This window comes from Anser brachyrhynchus (genome assembly GCF_964034855.1).
Source record: "Anser brachyrhynchus genome assembly, chromosome: 3".
Taxonomy (NCBI): Eukaryota; Metazoa; Chordata; class Aves; order Anseriformes; family Anatidae; genus Anser; species Anser brachyrhynchus.
Genome location: NC_137696.1, coordinates 104,836,916 through 104,863,241, shown reverse-complemented (window position 1 = coordinate 104,863,241; position 26,326 = coordinate 104,836,916). Strand labels below are relative to the sequence as shown.

Genomic DNA, 26,326 nt, shown 5'->3' with positions numbered 1-26,326 from the left:
GTAATCTTAGGTTGCCTCTGAGTACTTAGAGGAGCTGAAATGATACCATTATACTGTGTTGATGCAATCCCTAGATAACCCTTAAAAAGCATAACAAAATCTAATGATGCTTGTGATGCAATGCAGAATGCTGCAGATTCAGCTTCTTGTAGGTTGAACCCACTGCAAACAGTTATAAAGCATTTCCATTTCAGCACCTGGTTACAAGTACCTGACTGGTTTGAAAGAAGAAACAGAGTAATGCTGTAATGATAACCCTTTAGCTTATGATGGTCCATATCACACAACAGCTTGTGAACATGAAACCTTGCCTACTTCTCATGCTCTGTCTGAGGGCAAATACCTTTACAGACTTGTTGGATAACTGGCTGCTTGTTCGTTGACTGCTAGGTCAGGTTGATTGCTGGACTTCATGATCCTGAAGGTCTTCTCCAATCTAAACGATTCTGTGGTTCAGCGAAAGGCTGAATCCTGAACACTTCCTTTTTGCTGAATGAGAAGCAGGGAATAGGTTACAGATGAGCAGGACCTTCACCTTTTAACAGTGCCACTGACAATGCAGACGTCTAAAATCCTCAGGTATCAAGTCCAAAAGAGAGAAACAATAATAAAAAGGAAACCCAAATAGATTATGCCTCTGCAGTGACAAGAGACAGCAAAAGACCTTCACAGAAGTGAGAGTGCAGAATTTCAAATGTTTATAAGATCTAGTTGTTACAAACACCATCTCAAAACATCTCTGTAGCAGCTGATGAGGAAATCTTGCCTAAAACATAAGTTCCAAGACAAATACAAGGAAAAGCAAATACGGAGATATAATGGATAAGATCCTTAGAATGAAAAAAAATTACAATTCCTTCTTTGCAATTTGTGCGGATTGTAGGGAAGAAGCAATGCTTAGCATTGAGCAATGCAGATAGCAATGCCTAGGGGGTGCCTGACTTTTTTTAAAAAATTGACACAACATTCAAAACACAAAAATACAGGAACTCACTGGTTCACACCAAAACATCTAAACTCTATTCTCTCCAGTACAGTACTGCTTCCAAATAAAATGCAAGGGACACTTTATGAGATGGCTCTGCCCAAGGACCCTTTCTTTGTAATCATCAATGCATGAGTAAAGATCAAATTTTGTAATATGTTTTCTCAATATTTTTGTAAACCTGTATGTATTTGCCCACCATATGTGTGACAGATTTTCTTCTGAATATTACCATAATCTTGCCACTAAAATGTTTCACATGCTAACTATAATAGTCTGCTGGGGGAGGGAGGTTAAGAGGATAGGGATTTATCTCAGAGGCAGTCCGTGGCAGAGGTCGAACATAAACACAAGGACCATGTAGATGGCCAGCGTGGTTGGCATGGCCAAAAGGTGATATTCTACCTTTGCAATCTTTGGGATCACTGGATTTCTAGGATGTAAAAAGCAGAGACAAATATCCCGTCACAGTTTGGGACTTGAAAATCAAGCCGATGTTCTTCCCTTCTGGAAATGTATACACCACCCTTTAACTTCTGCCTTGAGTTTTACTCTGATTTGGGAGTTCTGTAATGTTGGACCTAGGAAACCGTTTATCTTCATTTAACTTACTTTCCAGCAATATGTTTTAATTTAGTAAACAAATGTGAATAGATGAGAGAAAATAACACACAGTTTACTTTCCTATAGCCATTTTAACAGTATAAGTGGAGTAGAAAGCAATCAGAACATCTTTATCATTCAATAGCACTGAAAGGTCTGAACATACTCTTGCAGCAGATCCTTTTAAGTGAGTAGGTATCAATTTCACAGAGGCATTTTTTCATGGTAGAATTATTTTACTTCATGTTTCAGCTTCTCTGTAAGGTTTTCTTTCTTCCTCTCTTTCTTTCTTCCTCTCTTTCTTTCTTTCTTTCTTTCTTTCTTTCTTTCTTTCTTTCTTTCTTTCTTTCTTTCTTTCTTTCTTTCTTTCTTTCTTTCTTTCTTTCTTTCTTTCTCTTTCTTTCTTTCTTTCTTTTTCTTTCTCTCTCTCCCTCCCTCCCTCCCTCTTTCTCGTTCTCTCGTTCTCTCGTTCTCTCCTTCTCTCTTTCTTTCTCTCTTTCTCTCTTTCTCTCTTTCTCTCTTTCTCTCTTTCTCTCTTTCTTCCTTGTCTTACGAGGAGTGGCTGAAGGAACTGGGGTTGTTTAGTCTGGAGAAGGGGAGGCTCAGGGAGACCTTAGTGCTCTCTGCAACAACCTGAAAGGAAGGTGTGGGAAGCTGGGGGTCGGCCTCTTCTCGCAGATAACTAGCGATAAGACTAGAGGGAACAGCCTCAAGTTGCGCAAGGGGAGATTCAGGTTAGAAATTAGGAGACATTTCTTCTCAGAAGGAGCAGTCAGGCATTGGAACGGGTTGCCCAGGGAAGTGGTGACGTCACTGTCACTGGGGTTGTTTAAGGAAAGGTTGGACGTGGTGCTTAGGGACATGGTTTAATGGGTGATAGTGGTGGCAGGGGGATGGTCGGACCAGATGATGTTGGAGGTCTTTTCCAACCTTAATGTTTCTATGATTCTATGATTCTTTCTCTTTCCTTTTTGAAACTGTGTTAGGTGTTAGTACTTTCCAAACTTAAACAGATTTTGTAAGAATTAATTCTAGTCCTTGTTAAACCACACTAAAAAAGTATTGCATAGTGAATATGCAGAGAACTCAAATGTCTTATTTTTGTGAAATGAAAGAAGCATACATATAAGAATATTATATAAATATATGTGAATACTCTCTGCTGCTCTGAGAAGCTTTCTGCATATCTCTATTGCATTTCTATATCTATAGGTGATCTATATATTATTTTGAACATTGTGTTAATTTGAACATTAATTATGGCGTCTAAATATGTGTGTGTATATATATATACGTACACACAGCAAGCTGTAATGAAAACAATTATGAACAGGTCCTGACAAATATCCACTGACATCAATTAGAAGTTTTTATTGAATCTGAGGAAGTTTTCGCACTGACACCATGATCTAAGATTGCTCTCTTGCTACACGATTACGTAATTGTATACTGTGGGACCAGAGCTAATCTGGCTACTGCTAGGGAAGCACCTTGGCGATAAGGACACACTACCTGCTGTGTTATTTATTCTATTTCTGTGTCTCTGCGTCCAGTTTTAATTTAGTATTGCAATGCCTTAGCTTCCAGCTGACAGCTTATAAAACAACTGAAGGTTAAATCTTCAGCTTAATGCAATTGATACCTGCTTTTTTTTTTTTTTTTTTAATTTTCCCAAGGAAAAAGAAGCATATTCAAAAACAATCTTCTATTCTCTGTACATTTTTTTTTTTCTGCATGTGAAGCCCTGCTGTTGCTCCTATGTTCTGACTTCTTTATCAGAAACCACTCCAGGTCTGGTTGTGGTTGTGGTTGAGATTGTCACTCAGATTGCACCTGTTCAGGTAAAGTTTCAAGCCACAATAATAATAACAACAACAACAATAATAATAAAATATAGTGTCTACCTATGAAAATAAGGAAAAAACTCTGAGAGGTAAGGGCATTTTAAGGAATAAGACAGGGATTGCAACATTCAAATGAATGAAAAGCAAGAATCAGGGGAAAGGAGAGACATGTAGAGAGGGAAAGGTGACAGTTTTGCTGAGGAATGCTCATGTCATTTTCCCTAGGGAGGAGAGGAACGGAGTGGGGAGAAGGTGGGAGGAGAGCAGTGTGAAGAGGCTCTTGGGTACCATGGAGATGGGTACAGTGTAAAAATCTGTATACTGTAGATAAGTAAGTGGGAGGTTGATATCAAACTCCTACCAGCCAGAAATGGGCTTTGTACAGGGTAAACATGTTAAGGGGTGGGGAGAAGGCAGCATTGTTTTAGCCTCTTCCATGCTGGTTGCCTACTTAACACTTAAGACAGCAGAGGGAAGGGAAAAGCAAATGTTTTTCAAGCTTGTGCCTTTCAGTGTGACTGTTCTCTTATCTGTATCATGCCTACCAGGAATGTAAAAATTACGTTCTAGAGCTTTTCTTTTCCCAATGAAATTGTCTCGCTATTCCAGACTTGCTTTTTTTCTGTCTCTTCTTTTCATTTCAGCCTTAATTTGATTAACTGGGTGCTCATAATAAATTCATAATGCTTCTCCATGATTCGTGAATGTGGGGAAAAAAAATGTGACAGATTCACTAGGAACGAAGTGTTACTTTGTGTCTGAGTAAGACAGGGTGTTTTCAAAATTCAGTCTTTGTGTTACACTGCTTTGAAAGACTGTCTCTGCTCATTTTAGGATTCCTTTGTTCTCTGGTTCTAATTTTTATGCTTTCAATGCCTATAAGACTATGCTGTTATTTATATCCATGGCCATAAGGAAAATGCTATAGTTTCTAAGTGTTATGATGCACTCCTAAGAATCACTGGATTTTTTTTATTTTTTAAAGTTCAAGAAACAGTATAGAATGATGTATAGTCTACTAGTAGAATATTGTTATTTGTGCTATTGATTCTTCTTAAAATACAGGCTTCCTGCTGTCTGTAAGTGTGGGTAAGGCAAGCTGATACTTTGGTTCAAGTCCTACCTACTCTGTTCCCTTAAATAGTCCTACTTGAAGCAAGCAGGCTAGTTTTGTGACTACTTCAAGTGAGAAGGATTTCTGCTTAAGGAGGCAATGCTGAAAGGTCTTCTGTATACCAAAAGAGATGAGAAGGGGCAGTATTTAGCTGCATACAGAAATTTGGGAGTATCAGCTCTCAAACATGCACATGCGTGTACAGCTTTGTCTGTCTGCGGACAGTAATGACTCTAACACTGAGTGCTTGAACTTGCAACAACATTTTTTGATAGAGCTTCCTTAAATGGTTATTTTTTACATGCATCCAAAACAACCTTCCCTTAGACTGCAGGGGCAAAAGGATGTGAGTCTGCTCCTGAAGCCCTGTGGCTCAGAGGCATGGACCTGGCTTTGGCTCTGAGAGCATTAAAGTAAGGGCAGTGGGACCTCTTTAAACAGGGTAGCAACAGAATGAAGTAAAAAGAGCAGTACATGGCTCAGAAGTAGGTAGCTGTAAGCCTATCACAGAATCACAGAATGGTTGAGGTTGGCAGGACCTCTGGAGGCATCTGGTCCAACCCCTGCCCAAGCAGGGCCACCCAGAGCAGGGTGCCCAGGCCCATGTCCAGGTGGCTTTTGAAGATCTCCAAGGAGGAGACTCCACAGCCTCTCTGGGCAGCCTGTGCCAGTGCTCAGTCACCCTCCCAGTAAAGAAGTGCCCCCTCATATTGAGATGGAACTTGCCGTGCTTCAGTTTGTGCCCATTGTATCTTGTCCTGTCCCCTGGGCACCACTGAAAAGAGCCTGTATTTTTCCTCTTTGCACCCTCCCTTCAGGTATTTACAGACATTGGTAAGAACCCCCCTGAAACTTAGGTTTTCCTTCTGCCATCAAATTTTGTGGACTTCCAAGAGTGGTGCTGGTGACCGATGTCATGTCTAGGGAAGGGAGCACTGGCCTGGCAGCCTTCAGAAATCCCGGCAGCTACAGCCCTGCGCCTCTCAGGGACAAAAGCACACGTGTGTATGTTTGCAAGAGTGAGCTGAAGGAGTCTGAGAAAAATAAGCTGCTTAGCAAGCCAAAGGTTTACAAGAGGTGCTACAATGTGGTAAAGCCCCAAATGTGAGCATAAATTGAATTTCCAACAAAGCAGTGTCCTCATAATCTGTTGGGGGGATATGCTGAGAAGTTTCCGTGGATCTGACTTGATTACTCTGTGCCTAACATCCACCACTTAAACCCACCTTGCTTTCCCTTTTATCAAAAAGCTCATCTTTAGAATTATGCCAGATTTATTTTTGCAAGAGCTTATATTTAAATGCTTTGTTTTCAGTAGAGTTTGGAGGAGCTGGGGGGGGGGGGGGGAATTCCTTCTCACTGCAGCTTTGTGTTCAGGACAGCTTTCTGCCCTCAGACTGGCTCTTCAAGTTAAAACGCCAATAAAAGCACAATTTCGCAGTGACGGTGCCACTGCATGTGTGCATTCAGGAGGAAGCATGGTGCAGCAAGTTTCTCAAGACTTTAATTCCTTGTGCTGGAGGACAGAGGAGCCGAGGTGTCGGTCCCCCAGGGGTTATCAGCGTGTGTATTGGACAAGGCCGCAGGGAGGGACGGGGCCCTGTGGTGTCGCCGCAGGGCACTGCGTGTCCAATTCCCTCATCCCTAGCTGTTAACCTTGGCCAAACTGCAACAGCAGTCTGTGATAAAAGGTCCCTAGGCCCTAAAGTATCTTCTGTCATGAATTTCTAAAACTTAACGCGAGCTGTGTGGTGTGCCTAGGGTGTTCTCTGTGGTTAGAAGGCCGGTATTTCCACGCAGTGGTTATGCTGGTCTCCTGTTTGTAGAAGCTTTTTTTTTTTTTTTTGAGCCTTTCAGACTTTAAAGGGTACAGGTTGACCCCTACGAGACAATTTATAGAGGACATCTCAGAGCATGGCTTTTAATTGGCTTTTTCTCTGAAACAGCAAAGGAAGAGCCATTAAACTTTAAGCTGCAGTTTTACAGATGCTGATAGCCTTGTAGAGGGTGTTAATTCTAGATGTAAAAGTCAGACTAAAATAGGTCTTGGGTGCTTCAAGTATAGTTTGCTGCTGGTAGGAGCACCAAAACAAGTGACTCCAGGGTATAAACCTGTGAAGAAACGTAGGTCCCTACCCAGAAGAAAGGGCCAGCGGTGGTGGGAAGCTTCTTCAGCATTTCTCAGTGGCTGCCAGTGGCAATCAGCACAGTGGGTGTGGTGAACCACAAGCACAGGACCTCATCTGTCCGCATTCCTTGAGTTTCCTTCTCAGACTTACTTCTGTGGTTTTGTGTTAGCTACTGGAAATGGGCATCTGAGAAGTGAAGTGCTGTGATCTGGAGTCTGATCCTCAGTGATTTATGAAAAGCTGAACCTCGTAGCCCCAGGGCTAAATGTGCAAAATAAGGAATAGCAGCAGCATTGACTGATAACATGCTATCTTTCTAAGTCGAGCACAATTAATTGTGTGTTTTTATTATTTTACTCAACTTTTCAATATTGTAGTCTATGGGAGAGGGTAACAGTACCTTTACCTAGTAGTAAGCAGCTAGTCTTGTACCATTCTTCTCAGTGTGTGGTTCCTAATGAGGAAGGTTCAAATTTGCACCGTACAACAGTTAATTTGCATCGAGAATGAAAGCACAAAGCTTGATCAGATATGCACTCTGACAATCATCAGCTCTTCTTCATGTGATGTTGAAAATACGTTTATGTTAATGTCTGCTTCTGTGTTTCCACAGGTTCTGCCTGGCATACTGCAGAAGCATTGCTGTATTTTGCCTGACAGGAACACAGGTAAACTTTTCTCTTAATGAGTTAATATTGGATTATGGTTTGGAGAAATACAAACACAAATTGGATTATATGGAGAAGTCCTGTTTGCTACCTAGAGTCACTGAAGTCTGTTCTAGTTAGCGATGGACTGGGTACTTAGCTTGTTTAAATCATCTGCTTTCATATGAAGATTTTGTGTATTCTGTCAGCTTTCTGGAGCTATTGCTTTTGTAGAGATTGCTACCAGGTCTTGCTTATAAGGGTACTTGTATGAATTTCTGAAGTGTCTCTTGTTAATTATAAAGTTACAGTTCTGGAGAGAAAGGAGAAAGAGTCTGAAATCCGGTCCTCTTGACTCACAAAAGTGTTAAGCAGTAAGTCTTATGCTAATTCTGACTGCAGATAAATGCTTGCTTTGTGCTTATTTTTTAGATACTAAGGGGTTAGAATATGACACAGGGTGTATCATTAATGATGCCTTGCTATTGTGCAGGAGGAGACTTAAATAATAAGTTTGTGACCAGAACAAATCAATTGATGAGAACAATAACATGGACAGGAAGAAAACGATTAAGTAATTTTACATTCTTTAATTACAGGGAAAACAATTTCTTCTAAAATAAGCTTTAAAATCCTTTTTAGAATGTTATAAATTGGGTGAAACTGACAGAATATGGACGGAATTGTGAGTTTGATTTAACAGACTAATTTCAGAGAGGCAGAAGAAAAAACACAGCTTGTTTTCAGTACCTGTTTAATAGAACATATATGAATGCTTGCAGCTCTTAAGACTTCTTCCCTCTTCCCCCCCCCCCCCCCCCCCCCCTTCCAGTAGCGACAATTAAAACAAACCGGTTTGTTCCCTGGCTTGCTGTTGCTTGTATTTCAGGTGCAGTTTGCGCTGAGCGTAACTGCATAAAGAACTTGACGACTGTGTTGAACTGTAGTGCGACTTGTGGTTACCTGCAACTCCTCAAAGAAAAGTTAAAATCTCATTTCCATTTTCATCTGTGAACATGGGAGGAGTGCATTATAGTAAGACAGTTAATAATACACCTCTTCTGGAAAGATTTTGAGAGTTTGTAATTAGTGAACAGATTGCAGACAGATTTTGCCTTTGTATTTATTTCATGGTTTCCTGAAAACTTTGCCAAGGAGACACTGTATAATGACCAAAGCCTGTTTTGTGTGTTAATATCGTGTGCTGATTACCTTTTTAAATTTTATCTGTAGTAGAAAGACTTGATCCAGGTTCCATCGATGACCAAACTCTTCTTGACTTGTACAGAAGTGCAGCAAGTAGAGGTCAAAGCCAGTGTGATAGCCTGCTGTTGGGCACTGAGAATCTGACCATTTGGCTAAACAGGGTGAAATTTGCCTTCATAATCAATATCAAGAAAGCCATTTATATAAAATACCAAGCACCTACTAAATCCCAGTCACTTTCGGAAGTGCGTTCATTTGGGCATGAGAGAAGCTTGCTGGTAAAATTGGTATCGCTGGTATTGTTTTGAAGATTTTTGACCTAGGCTCTTTGAAGAAGAATCCTATCAGTTTCTGGCATGTAAAAACTTCTGTACAACTCAAGCACACTTAGGTATGAAAATAGTTGTCATTTCTACTGCTTCTATGTGACTGCTACAAGTATTTTTATGCCTACCTACTGTGTAGTTGGGAGTTGCCAGCAGGTGCAAAGTAGATAATGTCTGTGTTCCATTTTCCCTGTTTCCCTCATTTATGGTGTTTAAATCCTTGGCAGAAAGGAGGAGAAGAAGAGTTCAGAGAGAATGTGGGGGTTTTTCAGTTTCTTCCTGGAGGAGAGGAATGACTGAATTTCTAGCAGGTTGCAGGTGCAGTTGTAGGGTCCCAACACAAAAGAGGTTAAACAGAAGTGAGACGATTACTAGTGTATTGTCTGAGCTGCAAGCCCTCTTGCCAGGATTTTGTGGGGGTGCATTTTGTCAGCCTGTTTTCAACCAGCGGAGCTGTGCCCTCCAGGAGCTCTTACAGGTGGAGCTGTGGCCTTTGCAGGGGGGTTTGCCCTCTGCAGCCCTGAAAAGAAGGGCTCAGTTTGCGTCCCCTTCCATTCACGTTTTCTCATGTAACCCAGAGTGAGTAATTAAGGCTGTCTGCCCTTTCTTTGCTCCTTCCTGTCTTCTGCATGTCTGCTTGATGGAGGCAGCTTGGAACTACTTCGCGGTGGGGGATTTACATTGCTGGGACGCTGAGTTTGGTTGGTGGAGTCAATCAGAGATAGGTGAGCCATTTTCCTGTTTGATTGTGTCAGAATCCATGAGTCCACACTAAGAAGAAGGCATTCATTAAGTTTCTGTAAACTTGGAAAGTGCTATTTGAATTCAGACATGTACATTGTATATAATCTTGGCCAGCTCTGTTCTCATTGAGTCTGGAGAAACAGCCGGATTGCAAGCTTCAGATCTTTGTGTTCAGTTGCTGGTGTTTGGAGGAATTTAGGAATGTGCAGAGCTGGGTGTTGTTCCTAATGAAAAGGAGAGAGGGAGAAAGAGATGGATGGGGGGATGGGAGAAGAAAGAGAGGAAGAAGCATAAAACAAGACCTCCAAAACCACTAGAGAAGAACACAGATGTTGTGGGGAGGAGGATGGGTGAAAGGCAGAAGCAGTAGCAGTTTCCCCGCTTGTTTATATCTATTCAGCAGCTCAGGAGTTTAGGAGTCTTCAGCTACAGGTTGAAGACTGCCACTCTGACCAACCTCTTTCACAGTTTTAGCGCAGGAGCTGCTGGGGATCTGCACCCCCAAGAAGGAAATGAGCCCTGGGGAATGGTGGAGTCAGTGCTGCCAGGCCATCCTCTCACCTGGCTGCCCTTCAAGCCTTGTCTGTCCTGGAGCCTCAGGGAATACGTGTAACAAGTCTTTGAATTAGTATGGCCCTATCTTGCCCATGCCCTGGAAAATTGCACATCCCACTGACTCTTCGTTCACTGTGGAAAAAGTTGAAGTGCCACCACGTACTCTCTTGGTGTCAATATTCTGCATTTGTAAACCAGAGGACAGAGCTATGCATGGGAAGAAACGACACAGGGGCACGGATCACCTTCCCCATCTACTGCAAACTTTTATTTTCAGTGCTTATAACTTGGCTATGAAAACATTTAATGCAGAGCCTTTCAAAAAGCAGGATAGAAGGTAATTCAGCTGCTATCTAGCAATGCAGTTTTGGAGGAAGACACGTATTTAACAAGATTAGGTGTTTCAAAGGTGGAAGGTTTTATTTTTTAAACAAGTAAAGCAGTTACAACATCTCAGTGTCTGAGTTGAGTGCTTGCATTAAGCTTTTCTAATAGATGATGACGTTTCATTTCTGAAGTGTTAATTTATTTGTGGCTTTCCTTTAATCACAAGTATATTTTCATTACTAAATTAAAAAAAATTCATATGGCATGTATTGGCATAACATGTGTTCATTACCATGTTAGCTGGTATCCAGAACCTGCATTTGTCACATAACCCATGCCTCCAGAGGCAAAACATCCCAGGTCAGACACCTTTATTCTGTACTTCCTTCTTGTTTGCCCTAAGCACAACAAAGAGCTTCACTGATATCCCTTCCTGGTTTCTTTCCATCTCCTTTAAGTTAACCAGCCAGCAACAACTGGGGTGCATTAGCAGGTATAAAGTTAATTGGAAGAAAAGCAGTTACATGCTCTGTACAGGTGTCACTAACAAGTTCATAAGGGGAAACAGTGTGAAGGTACTAATGACCTGGCAGGGAGCAGCTTGCTTATTTCCTTGAATTATATTCCTCTCTCTTTCAAGCTGCAGCTGGAAGAAATAAGCCACTCCTACTGATGGACGCCCACCACCCTCGGTGCATGCATGCAGCCAGTGCAGCCAGCCATAATTCCCTTTACAAATATTTCCAGGAATGATCCATCCCCAGCCTACTGGAACTCTTCAGCCAAGTCAGAAGTCCCTCTGTTGCTGTATGAGCACTTCTGTAAATCTTAAACAGATGCCAAGGCTGTCATTTCCCTTCTCCCCTTAGCAAGGTTTGCAGTTATGATGATGGTTTGGAGAGCTGTTTGTACAGTACGAGCAGTGCGTTTGGTTTCTACCCTTGAAATGAAGATAGCCTTTAAGTACAGAGTATCTTGTCATTCCTTAAAAAAAAAATAAAAAAAATTAAAAATTGAGAGGCAGAAATGCAGCTTTGAAAAAGAGAAGTCAGTGTTCAGTGATGTGGATTACTTCTTAAAATATTTTTTTTTAAATTGTTTTATTTCTAGTCTTGTTTGAATTAGAGCTCTTAGGCAGTGCATGTGGGTTGTTTAGCTATAGATACTTTCACACAAAGAAAAAGAGGAAATATATGTGAAAGCTTATGCTTTTGTGTATGCTATGTTTAAGCAGGCTCAGACTAAATCAGTGAAATATTTGGAGTTTGATTTTTGCCTGTGCCAGGGCTCCCAGCATTGTGATCTGGCCCTGTAAGTGATCCTCAAGGTGAGTACAAATATACCTGGTATAGCAAAAAGGGAGTTATCAGGGGGACTCATTAACAGAGTGTGCTCTGTGCAATTTCTACTGTTGCTGCAACTGTTAAATGAATATTCTCGCACCGCAGAGATGCTGATGGGTGTATGCTGTGTCTGCCGTGGTTGTGCTCTTGAAGCACAGTTATTAGTTTCCTGTGATGCAAGAAAATTGCAAAAGCAGCTTCTGTACTATCCTTTTCCGTCATAGCTGTGAGTTTGATATGTGGTGGACTGCTAAATTTGGGCTCATTTTTTCCGCTGAAGATCCCAGAGGAAGTAATGAATCAGTAGTCACTAACAGCTTCTCGTGTTGATTCGTTCTCTGGTGCTTTAAGCTCGCATTTCCTCTCTGATGGCAAAGGAGAGCGGAGGTAGAATAAAGCACAGCCACACCTATCAGGATGACTTGATTCTGATAAATAGCTCTGTTAAACTTTAAATAACACTCTTCAAAAAAAAGAGAAAAGAAAGATTTATGTTGTCTCAAGTTTCTTCATCATCCATTTTCAGGTCAGCTCTTGTGTGCCGATACTGAACTTGCCCAAGACATTACATCCTTCGTTATAATCGTTCTGTTTTGTCCATTATATTGGCTGAAATTACATTGACACAAAGTGGGACCAGTGTTCTGTTCTCTACAAAGAATGAATAATATCTGTTTGAGAAAGTGGTAATTGCTTTAGATACAAAAGCAGGAGTTTAATAATAACCGATCTCTTGTTTGGGTAAAGCATAACCCAAGACAGTAATGTTTCATCCTTCTTTTGTTTGCTTTTCTTCCTGTTGCTTGAAGAGCAAATATTGAACCGGAGAAAAATCTAAGATGGTATTAAAAAGAATTCCTCTATGAAACTTTACTAAAATGAGTAAAGAAGTTAACATTGCCTTTTTTTTATTTTTTTTTTCCTCCTTAATATGTACAACTGGGTTGCCCTAGTAGCTTTTATAACACAAGGAATGTGGAGTGGTGCTCAGAACCAATGTGCTTTATAGCTAGCAAATACATTACTAACTTTTAGTGTTTTTTTTGTTGTTTGTTTTCCCATATATACATTTGTTAAACTGCAATGGATGTTTATGAAAAGAGCCATCCGTATGACTGGGCTCAAAACACACGTGTACGGACTGGGCAGCAGCCAGTTTGATTTCACAGAAGGAATTACAGGACAGTGTCTGGAAGCCAAAGCTCTGTTACAAATATAAGTTACCCTTTTTGCTAGTATATCATCCTCCATCTGAGCGTTTCAGGGTACTTAATTAATTGTGATGGATTTTTGCCTGGTGCAGCTGAGATAAAGAAATATTATCCTTACATTTTACAGAAGATGAAGTCAGATTAGCAGCTGTTGCAATGCAAGAATATTTACTAGGGTTACGTGTAATCCTGCTTAGAAGTCCTTTGCCTGACTCGAGGCTGTCCTTTTCCTTTCAAAACGCAGCTATAGATTTTTAGGCAGCTCCTGCAGGCTTCACCTGCTGCCTGCTTGCTGAGTTCAACACGAGCACTCTCATTCAGATGTTCAGCTGCAGGCTGCCTGCTGGTACTTTCCAGCCCTGTTTCCATGGAAATGAGAATTAGAGGGGTGAAAATAAAGCAAGAGTAAGTATTTTCTTAATCTTCTGCTTAATCCGGAAGTTCTCATACCTTGTTATCAAGGTTGTTTTGCTTTTAGTTGACCAGCCGTGTGATGCTAACCTTTGCAAAATAAAAAATAAATAAATTCCTCTCATTTAGAGCTGTTGAGAGCAATTCCAGGTACCATAACTCTGTAGAGGTGCATGGGGTCACCAGTAAAGGATAGAGAAGGGAGAACTGAACTGGACTGTGCAAGAATAAACAGATGAAAGGGTGTGAAGTGATACCCATGGCAGGGGTGATAAGCTGTGACAGAAGTTCTGGTCAAATGTAACTCACATTGTGAAAAATTGTGACAGCAATTAATTGGAGAATGAACCTGGGGGAGGAAAACATCCTGGCCAGAGAAGATCTAATTTAAATGCTCCAGTCTGAGTGTGAAACAAAGAATATCCTTAAAATGCGTTTGGAGCATAATTTGGACTCCTTATTTCTCCCTAGAGATTCCTGCTCTCCAGCCCCTTTTCCCCTGCATAACTGACCTGACCTGACCAGCAGAGCCAGGGCTGCAGAACAGAAGCTGTGTGAAGGGGTGTATGGGGGAGTGAATGTCCTAGTTATTGCAAGCAACTCATGCTTATGTTCACTATTCTGCCCTTTCCCCACTGGCTGAACCTCAGCCAATGTTTAATGTTAGCCTTTCCTTGGGAAGAGGAGGTCTGGGCTCTCTGGACTGTTTTCCTTACTCTGCCAGCAGTGATCAACCAAGCTAGCAGGGAGGCAGGAACAGGAGGGACCCAGCCTCCGCCGTGCCCAGAGAGGATCAGTTATACCCACATCTTTCCTGACAGATGTCTGGTAGCCTTTCCAGGCCTTTTTTTCAGGTTCCCTGACCTTACCACTGAAGACTTTTCCTTATTCATAACCCATGTCTTCCTTGCTGCAACTTGAGCTCGTTAATTCATCTGGACAATAGGTGCCTTCTTCCCCAGCTCCTTGTAGATACCCTGTCTGAAGGCTTTATTCTGTCTTCTCTCTCTTTAGATTTTATCGTCTAGGCTAAAAAATTCCCCTTTTCCCCCTCTTCCATGTATGTTACACTAGCATACATCTAAAACTGCCTTTTTTTTTTTTTCAATGAGCCTTTTTTATTCCCACCTGGATTTGTTTAGAAAAGAGTGCAGAGTGTAACTGTTCTCTAAACGTGACATGATTGTTGATTAGCTCATGTCTCATTTTCCATTTTTACTTTACATAAACTTTCATATACTTTTGTCTGTGTCCTTTCTTCTTCCAGAAGACTTGATTGACTTGGCTGAACATGTTAACACTGGCTAGAGACTTGGAAAAGAAGGGCTTTTTTATTTGTTTTTCTTCTGGAAAGATGATCTGATGGTAGGAATGAGTGAAATTTAAATAGTTAAAAATCAGGAGGTTTGGGTAAAGATACTGAACTTTTTTATTTTAATATTCCTGAGCAGGTGGGATTTCACTTCTGGATTTCCTGATTCTCTTCCCCTCACCCAGCCCACAAGGTGAATACAAGCCTATTACCTCAACTTGGGTTCACTCAAGCGTTTCACTCTAGCTTTTCTAATACCTACAGAGGATCAGCAGCACAGGGAGAACGGCTGTAAGGGACCAGGGTGCTGGTTCCACTTCTCGCAATGATTCAGCGTGTGAATAAGGAACAACTGGCAAGAGCTGAAGAACAGATAGTTTGCAGTCATGTCAAGCGGGAGCCAGCAGGCTGTGTAAGAAATCATTTTCTAATGTTAGTTTGCATCCTTTGGGTCATTTTGACCTCTTAGTGCTTCCAGATGTCTAGCTAGAATAAGGAACTGAGAACTTGTAGTCTCAAACCAGACAGAAGACTACCCTGTCGTATTGGATTTGGTTCTACTTATGACTGTCCAGTTTAATACACTAAAATCCAGTTTCTGTGTGGTGCAGAAATACAGGTGGTTTGGTGTAGACTCAGACTTCAAATGGGACAGGGCTATTATCTCAAGGTTGGTAGGGCCTCAGGCTTCGGTATCTTGAATACTTCAAGTTCTTCAGTATCTTCACGAAATCAGAGAGAGGTTGAAGTTGGCAGGAACTCTGGAGGCATTTGCTCCAACCCCTGCTCAAGCAGGGCCACCCAGAGCAGGGTGCCCAGGCCCATGTCCAGGCATCTGTCAAAGATCTCCAAAGAAGGAGCCTCCACAGCTTCTCTGGGCAACCTGTGCCAGTGCTCCAGTATTCAGGAACCTTGAATACTTCAATGTCTTCAATACTTTCAGCTTTAGAGCTAATTAAGATTTGTTGTTCTACATACAGTAGTTGGACAGGTCAGGAGATTCTGGATATGTGTGAGGATAAAATTGTTTAAGACTCTAGCTGGCACAGATGTCTGTGCCATTTGGTTTATGAAGCCAAAACCACCATCTTAGCACAGTGCTCTACTGCTTCAGCCTTTTCATAGTACCCTAGCTGGCTGGAAGTCCTTTTCGGTGTTCAGCATCCTTCACTGTGCCCAGTTCCTCCCTCCTTTCTGATGTTTTTTCCTTCTCATTACCATTATTGGAAGTCATGATTGTGTTTCACCCCAAACTACGTAGTCCCCAAACCAAAACTGAGCAAGCGAGTTCGCTGATGTTTGGACGTCGTATTACATGTTTCAAGATCAATACAAGATCCCCTGAAAGGTAGGGCTGACTAGCCCTGGTGCTCTGGGGACTAAATATAACCCATGAGCTGTAAAATACCACTTTCACAGCGATCTCAGCCTCATGTGCATTGACGAGGATATGTGTGGGGGGAGCAGGGGCTGAAGAAGGGGCTCTAACTTGGTAAAGCTTACTTCTAGAGGCAGAGATGTGAGTGGGCATATGTGTTTGCCATCTCTTTGTCTAGCATCAGAAGAGCTCTGGTGGCTGAAGGTGTGTAGGAAGGAAATTCTCTTCAGAAAACAGCATCTCTTGCAGGAAAGCTTACTTGACCTTTATTTCTGAGAGGTTTTGTAAAGCGTTCCCAGTGTGTACGGCTCGGCTACCAAAGGAAGAGATAACAAATGTACATCATAAACTCCATACAGCTCTGATAACCAGTCATGTTAATAATGTGGCTAAGCATTGCTAAACGAAAGCAGTGAGTAGAATGGCTGATTTCTATAAGCCAGAGGTCAGGATTTTTATTTTTCAGTGCTTCCATCTATTTGTGAAATGGTTGCCCAGGCAGTATATGAATCACGTGGACTGAGGGGGTGTGTATGTGTCTGTGAGTGTACTATACACAGGCATTCTCTTGCGGAGGAATACAGTTTTGAGGTCCACTGCCAAAATGTACGGTGTTGCCAACACAGTGCAGTGTGTGGGTAGAGGTAAAGAGCATGTAATTGAGCAGAGAAATCGAAAGACAAATTTCTACTCATACTGTAAGGTAAAATGTGCTTCTAAAGAAGATAAAATCTTAGTACTGTTTTTTAGAACAACCGCCAATTAATGGCGAGGAGCACAGGGAATTCATATTGCTCTTGGAGGAATATAGCTGTAATGCAGCTGGAGGAGTCTTGGATTCATTGGTTTCGTATGGATGCAACAGGCCACGCTGGGACTTCGTTCCCACTGGAGGATCTGGCTTTGATTGTGGGCCAGAAGAAACTGTTCCCTCACCTTTTAAAGGTCTCAGTGCCTACGCTGAACTATCTGTGCTCCCTGTTTCATTAGTGTTATGTCTCACTCAGCCACTGTGAGGCAACTCGAAAATTAGGACAGATCTCTTGGCTGGTATGCATTAATCGTTCAGTTGTGCAACACGCAGAAGTAACAAACACGTTTTTATTTGTTGCCAGTTCATCAACATTATATTCTTTTTTTTTTTTCTCCTTAAATTTCAATTCAATTTTTCAACTAGATTGTTGTCCTAAAAATATATCGTTCTTTGATTTGGGAAGAATCCCAGTTCTGAGAGGAGGAAGTGTAATGGAAACAGCATCGTAAGTGCCCATTAGGCTCTTATCCCAGACTCAGTTCAGTTCTACGATAATCTCCATTTTTGTGGAACCTCTTTTGAAGAACAAGACAGTCTTTCTTTTTTTTTTTTTTTTTTCAGGGAACATGGGAATAATGGATATTAGCTAAAAGTTTTCTTGTAAAAAGGATGTAAATTAGAAAAAATGAGGAATAGAGCTCACATTGCTAACTCCTAAAAATATATATACATATATTTCCAGAAATCATGTTTGCTTTGTTTTGTCCTTCCCCTACCCCATTTTTACTAGAAGAGTGGGAGAGTATGGGGAATTGGGTCCTGTGTCTGAGATGCTCAGCGTTAGGTAACTTTTATTTTCATAAGATGCCCGAGTGATGCTTGGTTTGCTCTAAGGCATGGTGCTTAATTTGGAGTAGTCTGCCAAATAGGACTTGTATTTAACTCCCTAGGATTAAATAACAGACTTAAAAAGCTGTGGCATACAAGCCTCTCCATGACAAAAACATGGGCTGTGCATTTTCCAGAAAAAGACATCCCACTTCCACTGATGCACTGGTGGAGACTTCTGCCAGATCTACCTTTTTTCTTTCACCTGACTTTATTAATGTACAATTTTTCCCATCCTCCTTTCTTCTTCTTCTATTAGCTGGGGGGGGTGGGAGTACTAAAACTACATTTTGTTATCAAAACATCAGAGCTGTTCATGCTTTCCATTTAAAGATAACCTACAGTGATATTCTCTATGCTTAAAAGGGTTGTTCTATGCTAGAATGGTTTTATTTGTAGTAATGCTGCATGACGTGGTTCTCCTGTCTTTTGGGATACTATAACATAATAGGCACTATAAATAACAGCTGCTAATGTCTACAATCGTGCACAACAGGCAGTAATTTAACCACTTGTCTCCTTTCTGTCATGATGGGAAATATCAAATGTTTCTGCACCAATAAGGCATCCGATCCCCGAAGCTGCTAGTGGTGGTTATTGTAGAAGTACATGACCGGAGGCAGCTCTGTGGCCTCTGCACTTGAGATTAAAACGTAGCAAATGCTTCCATGGATGTGGTTTAGGTGTCTCAGTGTGACTCTGCATTGGACAAGACACTCTCCCAAACTGGCAGTCAAGAGGAGGAATGCTGTTGAGCAGGGAGGAAAAGCAGATGAAGAGCTCAGGAACAGCAAAAAGTGTCCTGTTAGCTTATCTCCCTTGTGGCAAGGATCACCGGGGCAGGGAAGGGGCAGAGAAGGAAAGTGGCATTTCCGTACACCTCTGTGAAAGTAATTCTGCAAGACTGGATGCACATTGTCATTTGTAGATGCTATTAATTTTATTGAAATATATTAGTCTGCTAGACTTAGGCAGTTAACTGCTTAAGTGAGGAATTGAGAATTTGTAGTTGACTAAGAGGGTGCTGTGAACAAGGAAAGAATAAGGGTGTTATTCGGACGTGGCTTAAAATCAGGGAAGAGGTGACGGGCAAGAGCGCAGCCCCGCAGAAACCACGAGAAGCATAACTCACAACAGCGTTCATCTGACAGCAAACCCTGGGGATGAATCATCTGAAGATTTTCAGTGGTATATATAGGAAACCTAAACTTCCCAAAGAATAACGATGGCATGACAGAAAGCCATGGGGGCATTTGCAGGCTGTCTTACATTATATAATGGCTTCTTGTGTCCTTTGTAAACTGAGGACTGATCCTCTGTACTGTACCATTAAAACTTCTTGTGAGCCAGGAGCCTCCATACTGAACATGGGCAGAACAATGCTGGAGGCTTCAGCTGACAGAACTTTAATTCATGAACCACCTTCACAAATATATTTGGAAATGGTGAGTCACAGAAGTCAGCCCACAAGGCACAAGAAATTACATCATGGTTAAACTGTAGGTGATTATAAATGTAGGGGGTAAGATATCACATAAGCTTCGGGGAAAGGGAAGCATATTTTGAAAACGCCTCAGTACTTTTTGCTCCTGTGCTTGTTTGGAGGGCAATTGGAGGAAGCAACACGAAATTGAAAAGCCTAAAGAGCAGGAACGAGCATGGCGTGGACTGTTATTAATGTGTTAAAAGGAGCGATCTTTTTCTTGTTGCCACAAAGACTTAGACATCCTGTACAGTCCGGAGCACCTCTGCGTTAGGACTGGTGATCCGTGTTTCATATAGCTGAATATAAATCTTGCCGATGTGTTCTGTGTGCACTAAATATATGCTATAATGATTCTTTAAAAAAGATCATTAGAATTTGTTGCCCGGTGCTGAAATTTTCGAACTCTCCCAGTTTCTATGGAAACTGTAATAGTAAGAAGACACAATAAACAAATGTGCTGTATTATAAGCCTCCTCTTCAGTAGGACATTCATTTTATTAATATTTGTCCACGTTATTCTGGTGGCAGGTATTGTGCGTCTGACCATCCAAACAGTGATGTGTCTACTTCCTTTTCACTGAAGACTTCCCTGCTACCTTTGAGGGCTTTTGCTTTGGTCTTTAATCATTTTCTTGAACCAACGGTGGGGTGGTATGTGCCAGTAGTTAGTGCATTACTGCTGGTAATACTTGCTTAGCTCATAGAGTAGTGGGTGCTTAATAACATTTAACGTGCTTCAAAACCAGGAAAATCTTAAAGTGCAGAAGTAAACTTGTCGCTTGCTAATGACAGGAAAACAAAACTTCCTTTGCCTGGGGTTCTTTTGAACCTGCTTGTTGTCTTCCAGGGGCGTAGCTGGAAAGGTCTTGCTTTCTAGAATAACCGGTACGCCCTTCGTGGAACAAATTACATCTCATAAAGTGGAGTGTTGTCTTCTGGAGCGATGCTCCATTGCGGTCCTTGAGGCATTCTGTGCAGCAGGGAGAGCTGTGTGTGTTCTGGACTCCTAAACACCACAAAGATGGCGAGGAGGCTGGCCTCCACCTCTGCCTGGCAGCACTGGAGCAAGGAGCATGGAGCATGAAGCATGTCCCCTGCCATGTTGAGGGCCACGTGTGTTGCAGGCACACGTGCTGAACCAGGGAGTTTGAGCTGAGGAGGCGAATTCTGTACTCAGTGTTGATACAATGAACTTCCTGCAGGATTACTGATCTCGCCTTATGTTTTAGGAATGAGCCTTCCCCTGCTGCTGAAAGAGGTAGTCAGACTTTTAAAGATAAAAACTGTGGTGAAAGAATTCAAGTGGCTTAGTGAAATCTATAGTAAGAGTCAGGGTCAGACTGAACAGGTAGTGCTATATCAAAAAGATGACTTTGCTAGATTCTTTCACTTTTCATGGATGATAAAGAGCCTAACTCTTCAAAAATGTGGAGATCTGATGAATGAAAAATGAGTAAACTAAACTGTCATAGCAATAAGTTACTTTCATTTAGGCATCCTCACCAAAATAGGACATTTTCTCCCTTTTTAACTTTGAGCAGGACCTGTGCTTGAGTGGTTTATTGGAAATGAAGAAGTCAAAACTGAAATACCCGAAGTTAGGAAGGGGTAAGCCTCTTTGTTTTTGGTGTGGTGAAGAGATTGCTGGCACTCAAGTTACTGGGAACTTATTCTGAACTCTTCTGTCACGTAGGATTGCAATGAGGCCGTTACCTTTACTTCAGTTTGTAATATTAAATACATTTTAACAACTTACAGAGAATTGACATCCAGTAAACAAGATACTTCATATTTTTCATTGCTATGGACAATGTGTAATGCTTAATTCATTGAAGAATGGCTGTGTTAGTATTTGACAAAAACAATTGCTAACTTTTAGTGGTATTTGGTTTTGAAAATGCAGAAGAGAAATTGATGTGGATGCTGGGGCTAAGGAAGGATGTTGGTCCTTTCCTGAGAAACACAAATCACAGCTCAAAACCTTGCTGTTCTCCTGGTGGCAGTAGTGAGACACCAAAAACCCAATTTTTAGGTTTATTTTTTTCAGATTCTTTAACAGTATTATGTTTATTGTTGTTGTTACTTGAGAAACTTTTTGGATACAATGGTGACCAACGCAACAGAATCCTTTGATATCCAGTAAGAACTAGGCTGTTGGATGGGGCTAGAAATAGGTATCTACTTCTGTCCATAAAAACGCAAGTATCTTGGTATCATCCAAATGAGACAGCTTCTTTAGGCAGGCCATAAAGTTCGGCAGAAACTCTTCAGATACTTTCTGTCACTTCAGAGAGACTAGCTGTGTGAGGGAGCCCTCATAACTGATGAACTCAAGGTGCTAATACAAGAACATCAGATTGTATAGGCAGGAAAAGATGATTTAGGAGGAATGAGAGTATTTTATTTTGCTTGTTCTTTTTTTTTTTTTTTTTCATGGAAGGTGGACTGTAAGCCTGCGATATGATTGTCTTTCCGTTTCTTATATTACCTTGAAATAGTTTGCATTGTCCATTTTTTAGTTTTGATTGGACTTGATGTCATTGGGAATTGAAGTTCAAGAAAAGGTAGATCTGAAATAGATTTGATTGCTTGTCCTTTTAATTGCATGAGATTTGCCTTCATTGTGAAAGGCAGATTTTGCCCTTAAGGTGGACTTAATCAAAACCCCAACCTTGTAGCCGCAAAGATACAGTTCTGTTGGGAACCATTACAAGTAATCGTTGCTGGTCTGTATTCATTGTTTTCTGCTCCAGCTAGTCTCTGACTTGTTTACTCAAGTAATTTATGTGTGGGGAGGCTGTAGTCATCTTTCTTCTTTTCAAACTCTATTGTATAAGTCCTTGTGGAAGACATCCTATGTCATTTCATTATTTTTATTTTGTTGAGTTGTAACTCAAGAGCATCACAGATCACAGATATATTCTCTGATGCTTTGTGTTTTCCTTTTCCTTTAGGGCCATTCACAACTCAGCATAGTCAATAACTCCAGTCTTCTCCCTTGTTGGTAGTTCTTCTCATCCTTTTTTATTTATTTATTTATTTGTCAGCTTTATCACTTTATTAGATATTTTGCTGATTTCCATGCCTAATGTTTTGTGGCTCCCTGTAGGTTTTTTCTCTCTAGTTTTGTGTCCTTCTTTTTTATCTGATTTTGTTCTTTGTAACTTACCTATTTTTTCTCACTTTTTTTTTTTTTTTAAATCATGTAAGAGACACTTCTTAGGCTGATATTCAGTGTGCTTAAACTTAAGTAATTTACTCTTTGGGGCTAACACATTCTTAACTATTTGGCATTGGGTAACACTGGGATGATTTCTCCGAAAAAAAATCTTTTAACATAGAGTCATGCAAGTTATTGACAAATTACTCTCAACAGTAAACTGCAGAGCATCTTTAACTCTCGCTGACATCTCTGCTTGGCATTTTAGAAGACATATGGCGTCCTGAAAAACTGTGTTGTTATTTGTCTTGAATTTTGTTGCCTCACTGTTGGATCTTTTGAATAAGGTATAAAAGCTGCACCATAAATATTTCTTTTCCCATTTAAGGAATCTGATGGAAGGCAAGGCTTAACCTTAAGCTTTCTAAGAGAACCTGGGAGGTTTTGCTTGCACTACACATCTTTTGGTGTTTCTTGGTTATCCCCTTCCCCCTGGCATTGGGCATGCATACACAGCACAGTAGGTCTTGAATTTTGTCTGTCAAGACATGTGAGTAGGATAGAATGGGAGTGCCAAGAGTCTGTTCATTTTGCAAAAGAAACAAAAATGTGTTGCTGTATTGTGTTTCTTTGTTTTTGTGGGTGGTCAGTAAAGTTAAGGATGGAACTTGCATCATCCATGCTTATGTTCACTGGCTTTTCTATTTGCACCCTGGCCAGCCATAGTGAAGGCAGGTCAGTCATGCCACAATGTTGTTGCTCTTTAGATTGAGTTTTCAAACCCCCACAAGCAGCATGTCTTCTCTAACACAATAGATTCCTATTGCCTGTGATTTGCTTTTCAGAAATATTCTTCCTTTCCAAGAATCATGGTTTGCGTTTCCTAAATTCTAGATAGGTGATAAATAAAGCTTGTCCATAATTCAGACTCTCCGGTACAGTTTAGTAATATCTCTATCTTTGTCGTCATGAGCATGTTCTGTACTGTCACCTTTGATATTTTCCTTATGGGTGGCGACTGTGAACTTACAGTATAATCTGCCTATGAACACAACTTCTTGTGGAATTGTTGCCTAATTCTGTACAGAATCATGGAACAACCGCTCAAAGCCCCATCATGGTTCAATGTGGCTCCAAACCCCATCCAACCTGGTCTTGAACACCTCCAGGGATGGGGCATCCACAGCTTCTCTGGGCAGCCTGTGCCAGTGCCTCACCACTCTCTGTGTCTGTGTGAAGAATTTTTTCCTCAAACCTAATCTAAATCTCCCTTTTTTTGTTTAAAACCATTGCTCCTTGTCCTATCACTCCACTCCCTGATAAATAGTTCCTCCTCAGCTTTCTTGTAGGTCCCCTTTAGATACTGGAAGGATATAGTTTTATATATACATATATATATGTATGTGTAAGCTATATGTATATAGTTTAATGGCAATGCGAATGATAATTTCTCCTCGTGTGGACTATCTGGAGAATGTGAAATATACAAGAATTCTGCCTAATGGCATATTGTTTAATCTAATCTAAAACTTACTGTAGTAGGAGAAATTAGGTATCTTTTTTTCTTTTTTTTTTTCATTGTAATTGTATCTGATCTGATGGCTTTTCATGGGTTTCACATGCTTTCCATTTAAACTCATTCAGCTGATAGATCATATAGTCTTTCATCCTTCACTAATGCAAACTCTGTACCCACTGGGAGGTCACTCCTGAGGGCTGTGTAGCTTAGGGTGGGTTCCACGACTTTCTAAGGCTATGTTAGAAAGGTCCATGTTTGGTTAGGCTTACAATTAGATATTGTGCAAAACACTTCAAACTGAATGTACCCTGTTGCAACTTTAAACCTACTGGTGTTTGTTCAGTCCGTCATGGACACAGAGGATAGATGAGTACTTCTATTTTTGCAGTGGTGTTTTTATGTACCAGGAAACTTACCCTGCATTTGAGATTTCTCTTTTCCAGGAAAAAATATTGAAATAGATTCTTGGCCCTTCACTGTATTTTCTAAACCTGATGGGAAAAGGTAAATCTTGCATTCACAAAGTCCTTTTCTCGAGCGTGATATGATTGCATTGAAATATGCTCTTTCAGTGGGAACAAAATGTGACCAGAGTTCATTGATTCCAAGACTGTCCTGTAGTTATTCAGTGTTTTTGTTTGTTTGTTTTTCTGTGTGTATATATGTTTGTTTTGTTTTGATTTTGCCCGAACACAAACTTTTAAAAATTTTATTAAGCTTTGCCTCTGTTCTGACACTAATTGAAAAGCAAATGATGCAGACCAACACAGCAGCCCAGCAGTATTAATGCTTCTTAAATTATGTGAATTGGAAGCGTAAAAAGAAAGTCTCAGTTTAAAAGCTCAGTTTTAAGAAGGCCGTTGTATGTTCATTTATAGATTGGTTCTTCATTATCAAATATATCCTCTCTCCATTCTTGCCTTCCTGAAATCCTCCATCTGTGGTAAATCATGCCTTTTTAAAAAGAATTCTTGTTTCTGTATCCTTATCCATAGTACTTAGTTCATTCCATTGAATTAATTTAGAAGTGATCTTTGCAGAAAGCCAAGAAAAACATTTAGCATGTTCTCATTAATGTCAGCATTGGAATTTTTAACACAAAAGTTTAATTTGTGCCGTAGTTACTGACTTTGGGGTGCACAGATAATATTGCATGTTCACCAGTCAATGAGTAAGTGATACTCAAAAATCAGATGACTGACTACAGTGACTTATTTCTACGTTCCATATTGGCATATTTTTATAAAATAACTACCATCCCAGTGGTAATCTGTGTTTTCTTTACTTAAGTATTTTTAATTGAATATGTTCACGTTCAAATTACACAATAAGAAGTAAATATGTAGGAGTTTAATCGCTCTGTTTTCTTATGTTATACAAAATATACAAATTCAGTTAGGCATCTTGCTGCAATAATGATTTTGAACATTAAGTATTTTATGCAAATGAGTTAAAGATCATATATGTATGTAGTAAAAGCTGCATAATTGTCTTCCACCTAGGTTTTTTCCCCTGCAAATTTCTTAATATTGAAACATTTTTTTCACCTTGTGTGTGCCAGTTACTTTTTTCTAATGAAGGAGTCTGAAGAAACTGTAGCCCAATTATAGCTGCTTTGGGTTTTTTGAAAGCCTTTACTTAAAATCTTATTTTTTTTATTATTATTATTTATTTATTGCTTACAGAATTTTAGTTCCAACTATTGCTGTGCAAGTCAAAAATAGCTTTATATTCTGTCTGGGATGTTCATTAATGTATCCGGGAAGTGTGTTAAAATAATGTTTTAAAGTTCGGTGAGTTTGTCTTTGTTGAGGATCGCATCAGCCTGGTTGTCAAATGCAAAGGTTATTTCTAAATATGGATGTGTAAATTAAAATGATGCAGAGCTGGCTTCTGGGCTTTCTGTCATCACAGATAGGAAAGTTTCTGTAGGCCTGATTTCTTCCTTGATTAGGACCTGATACAGCAAAGCACTTGAAAGTGTTCATCATTTTCAGTGAGCTCAAGGGCATCAGTGAAAAGTACATACTTGGTAGAGAAAAGTCTAATTTAAAAAAAATAAATAAATTAAGAGCAAAAAAAAAGTTTTAGCAGAGGAATAAGCCCATCGTAGTTGGAGAAGGTGGAAGATGTTAAAAAAGGAGTCAGAGGGTTTCAATAAATTAGTCTATTCTGTATATGACTTTAGAGGTTGAAGGCCTTGTATTATGTTAGTTGTTTAGACTGTCCACACCAGTGCTATTTAAGAAAAATGTTAGTATCTGTAAAGTCAGGTCATTTATACCTAGACATATGAAAAGAGTTATTTGAGAAAGTTTTCTGATTCATTATTAATACTGGAATAATTCAGAGAGAACTGAGAAATATCTATAAAGGTAAACGTC

General features: G+C 40.4%; 1 protein-coding gene across 1 annotated transcript in view; it reads left to right on the top strand.

Moving 5' to 3' along the window:
* The window catches only part of DLGAP2 (DLG associated protein 2), a 463,115-nt gene that overhangs the window by 73,391 nt on the left and 363,398 nt on the right, over positions 1–26,326 (top strand). The window contains exon 2 of the mRNA XM_080588601.1: positions 7,289–7,343. Coding sequence (XP_080444727.1) covers positions 7,289–7,343 — 55 coding nt within the window. The remainder of the gene's footprint in view (positions 1–7,288; positions 7,344–26,326) is intronic.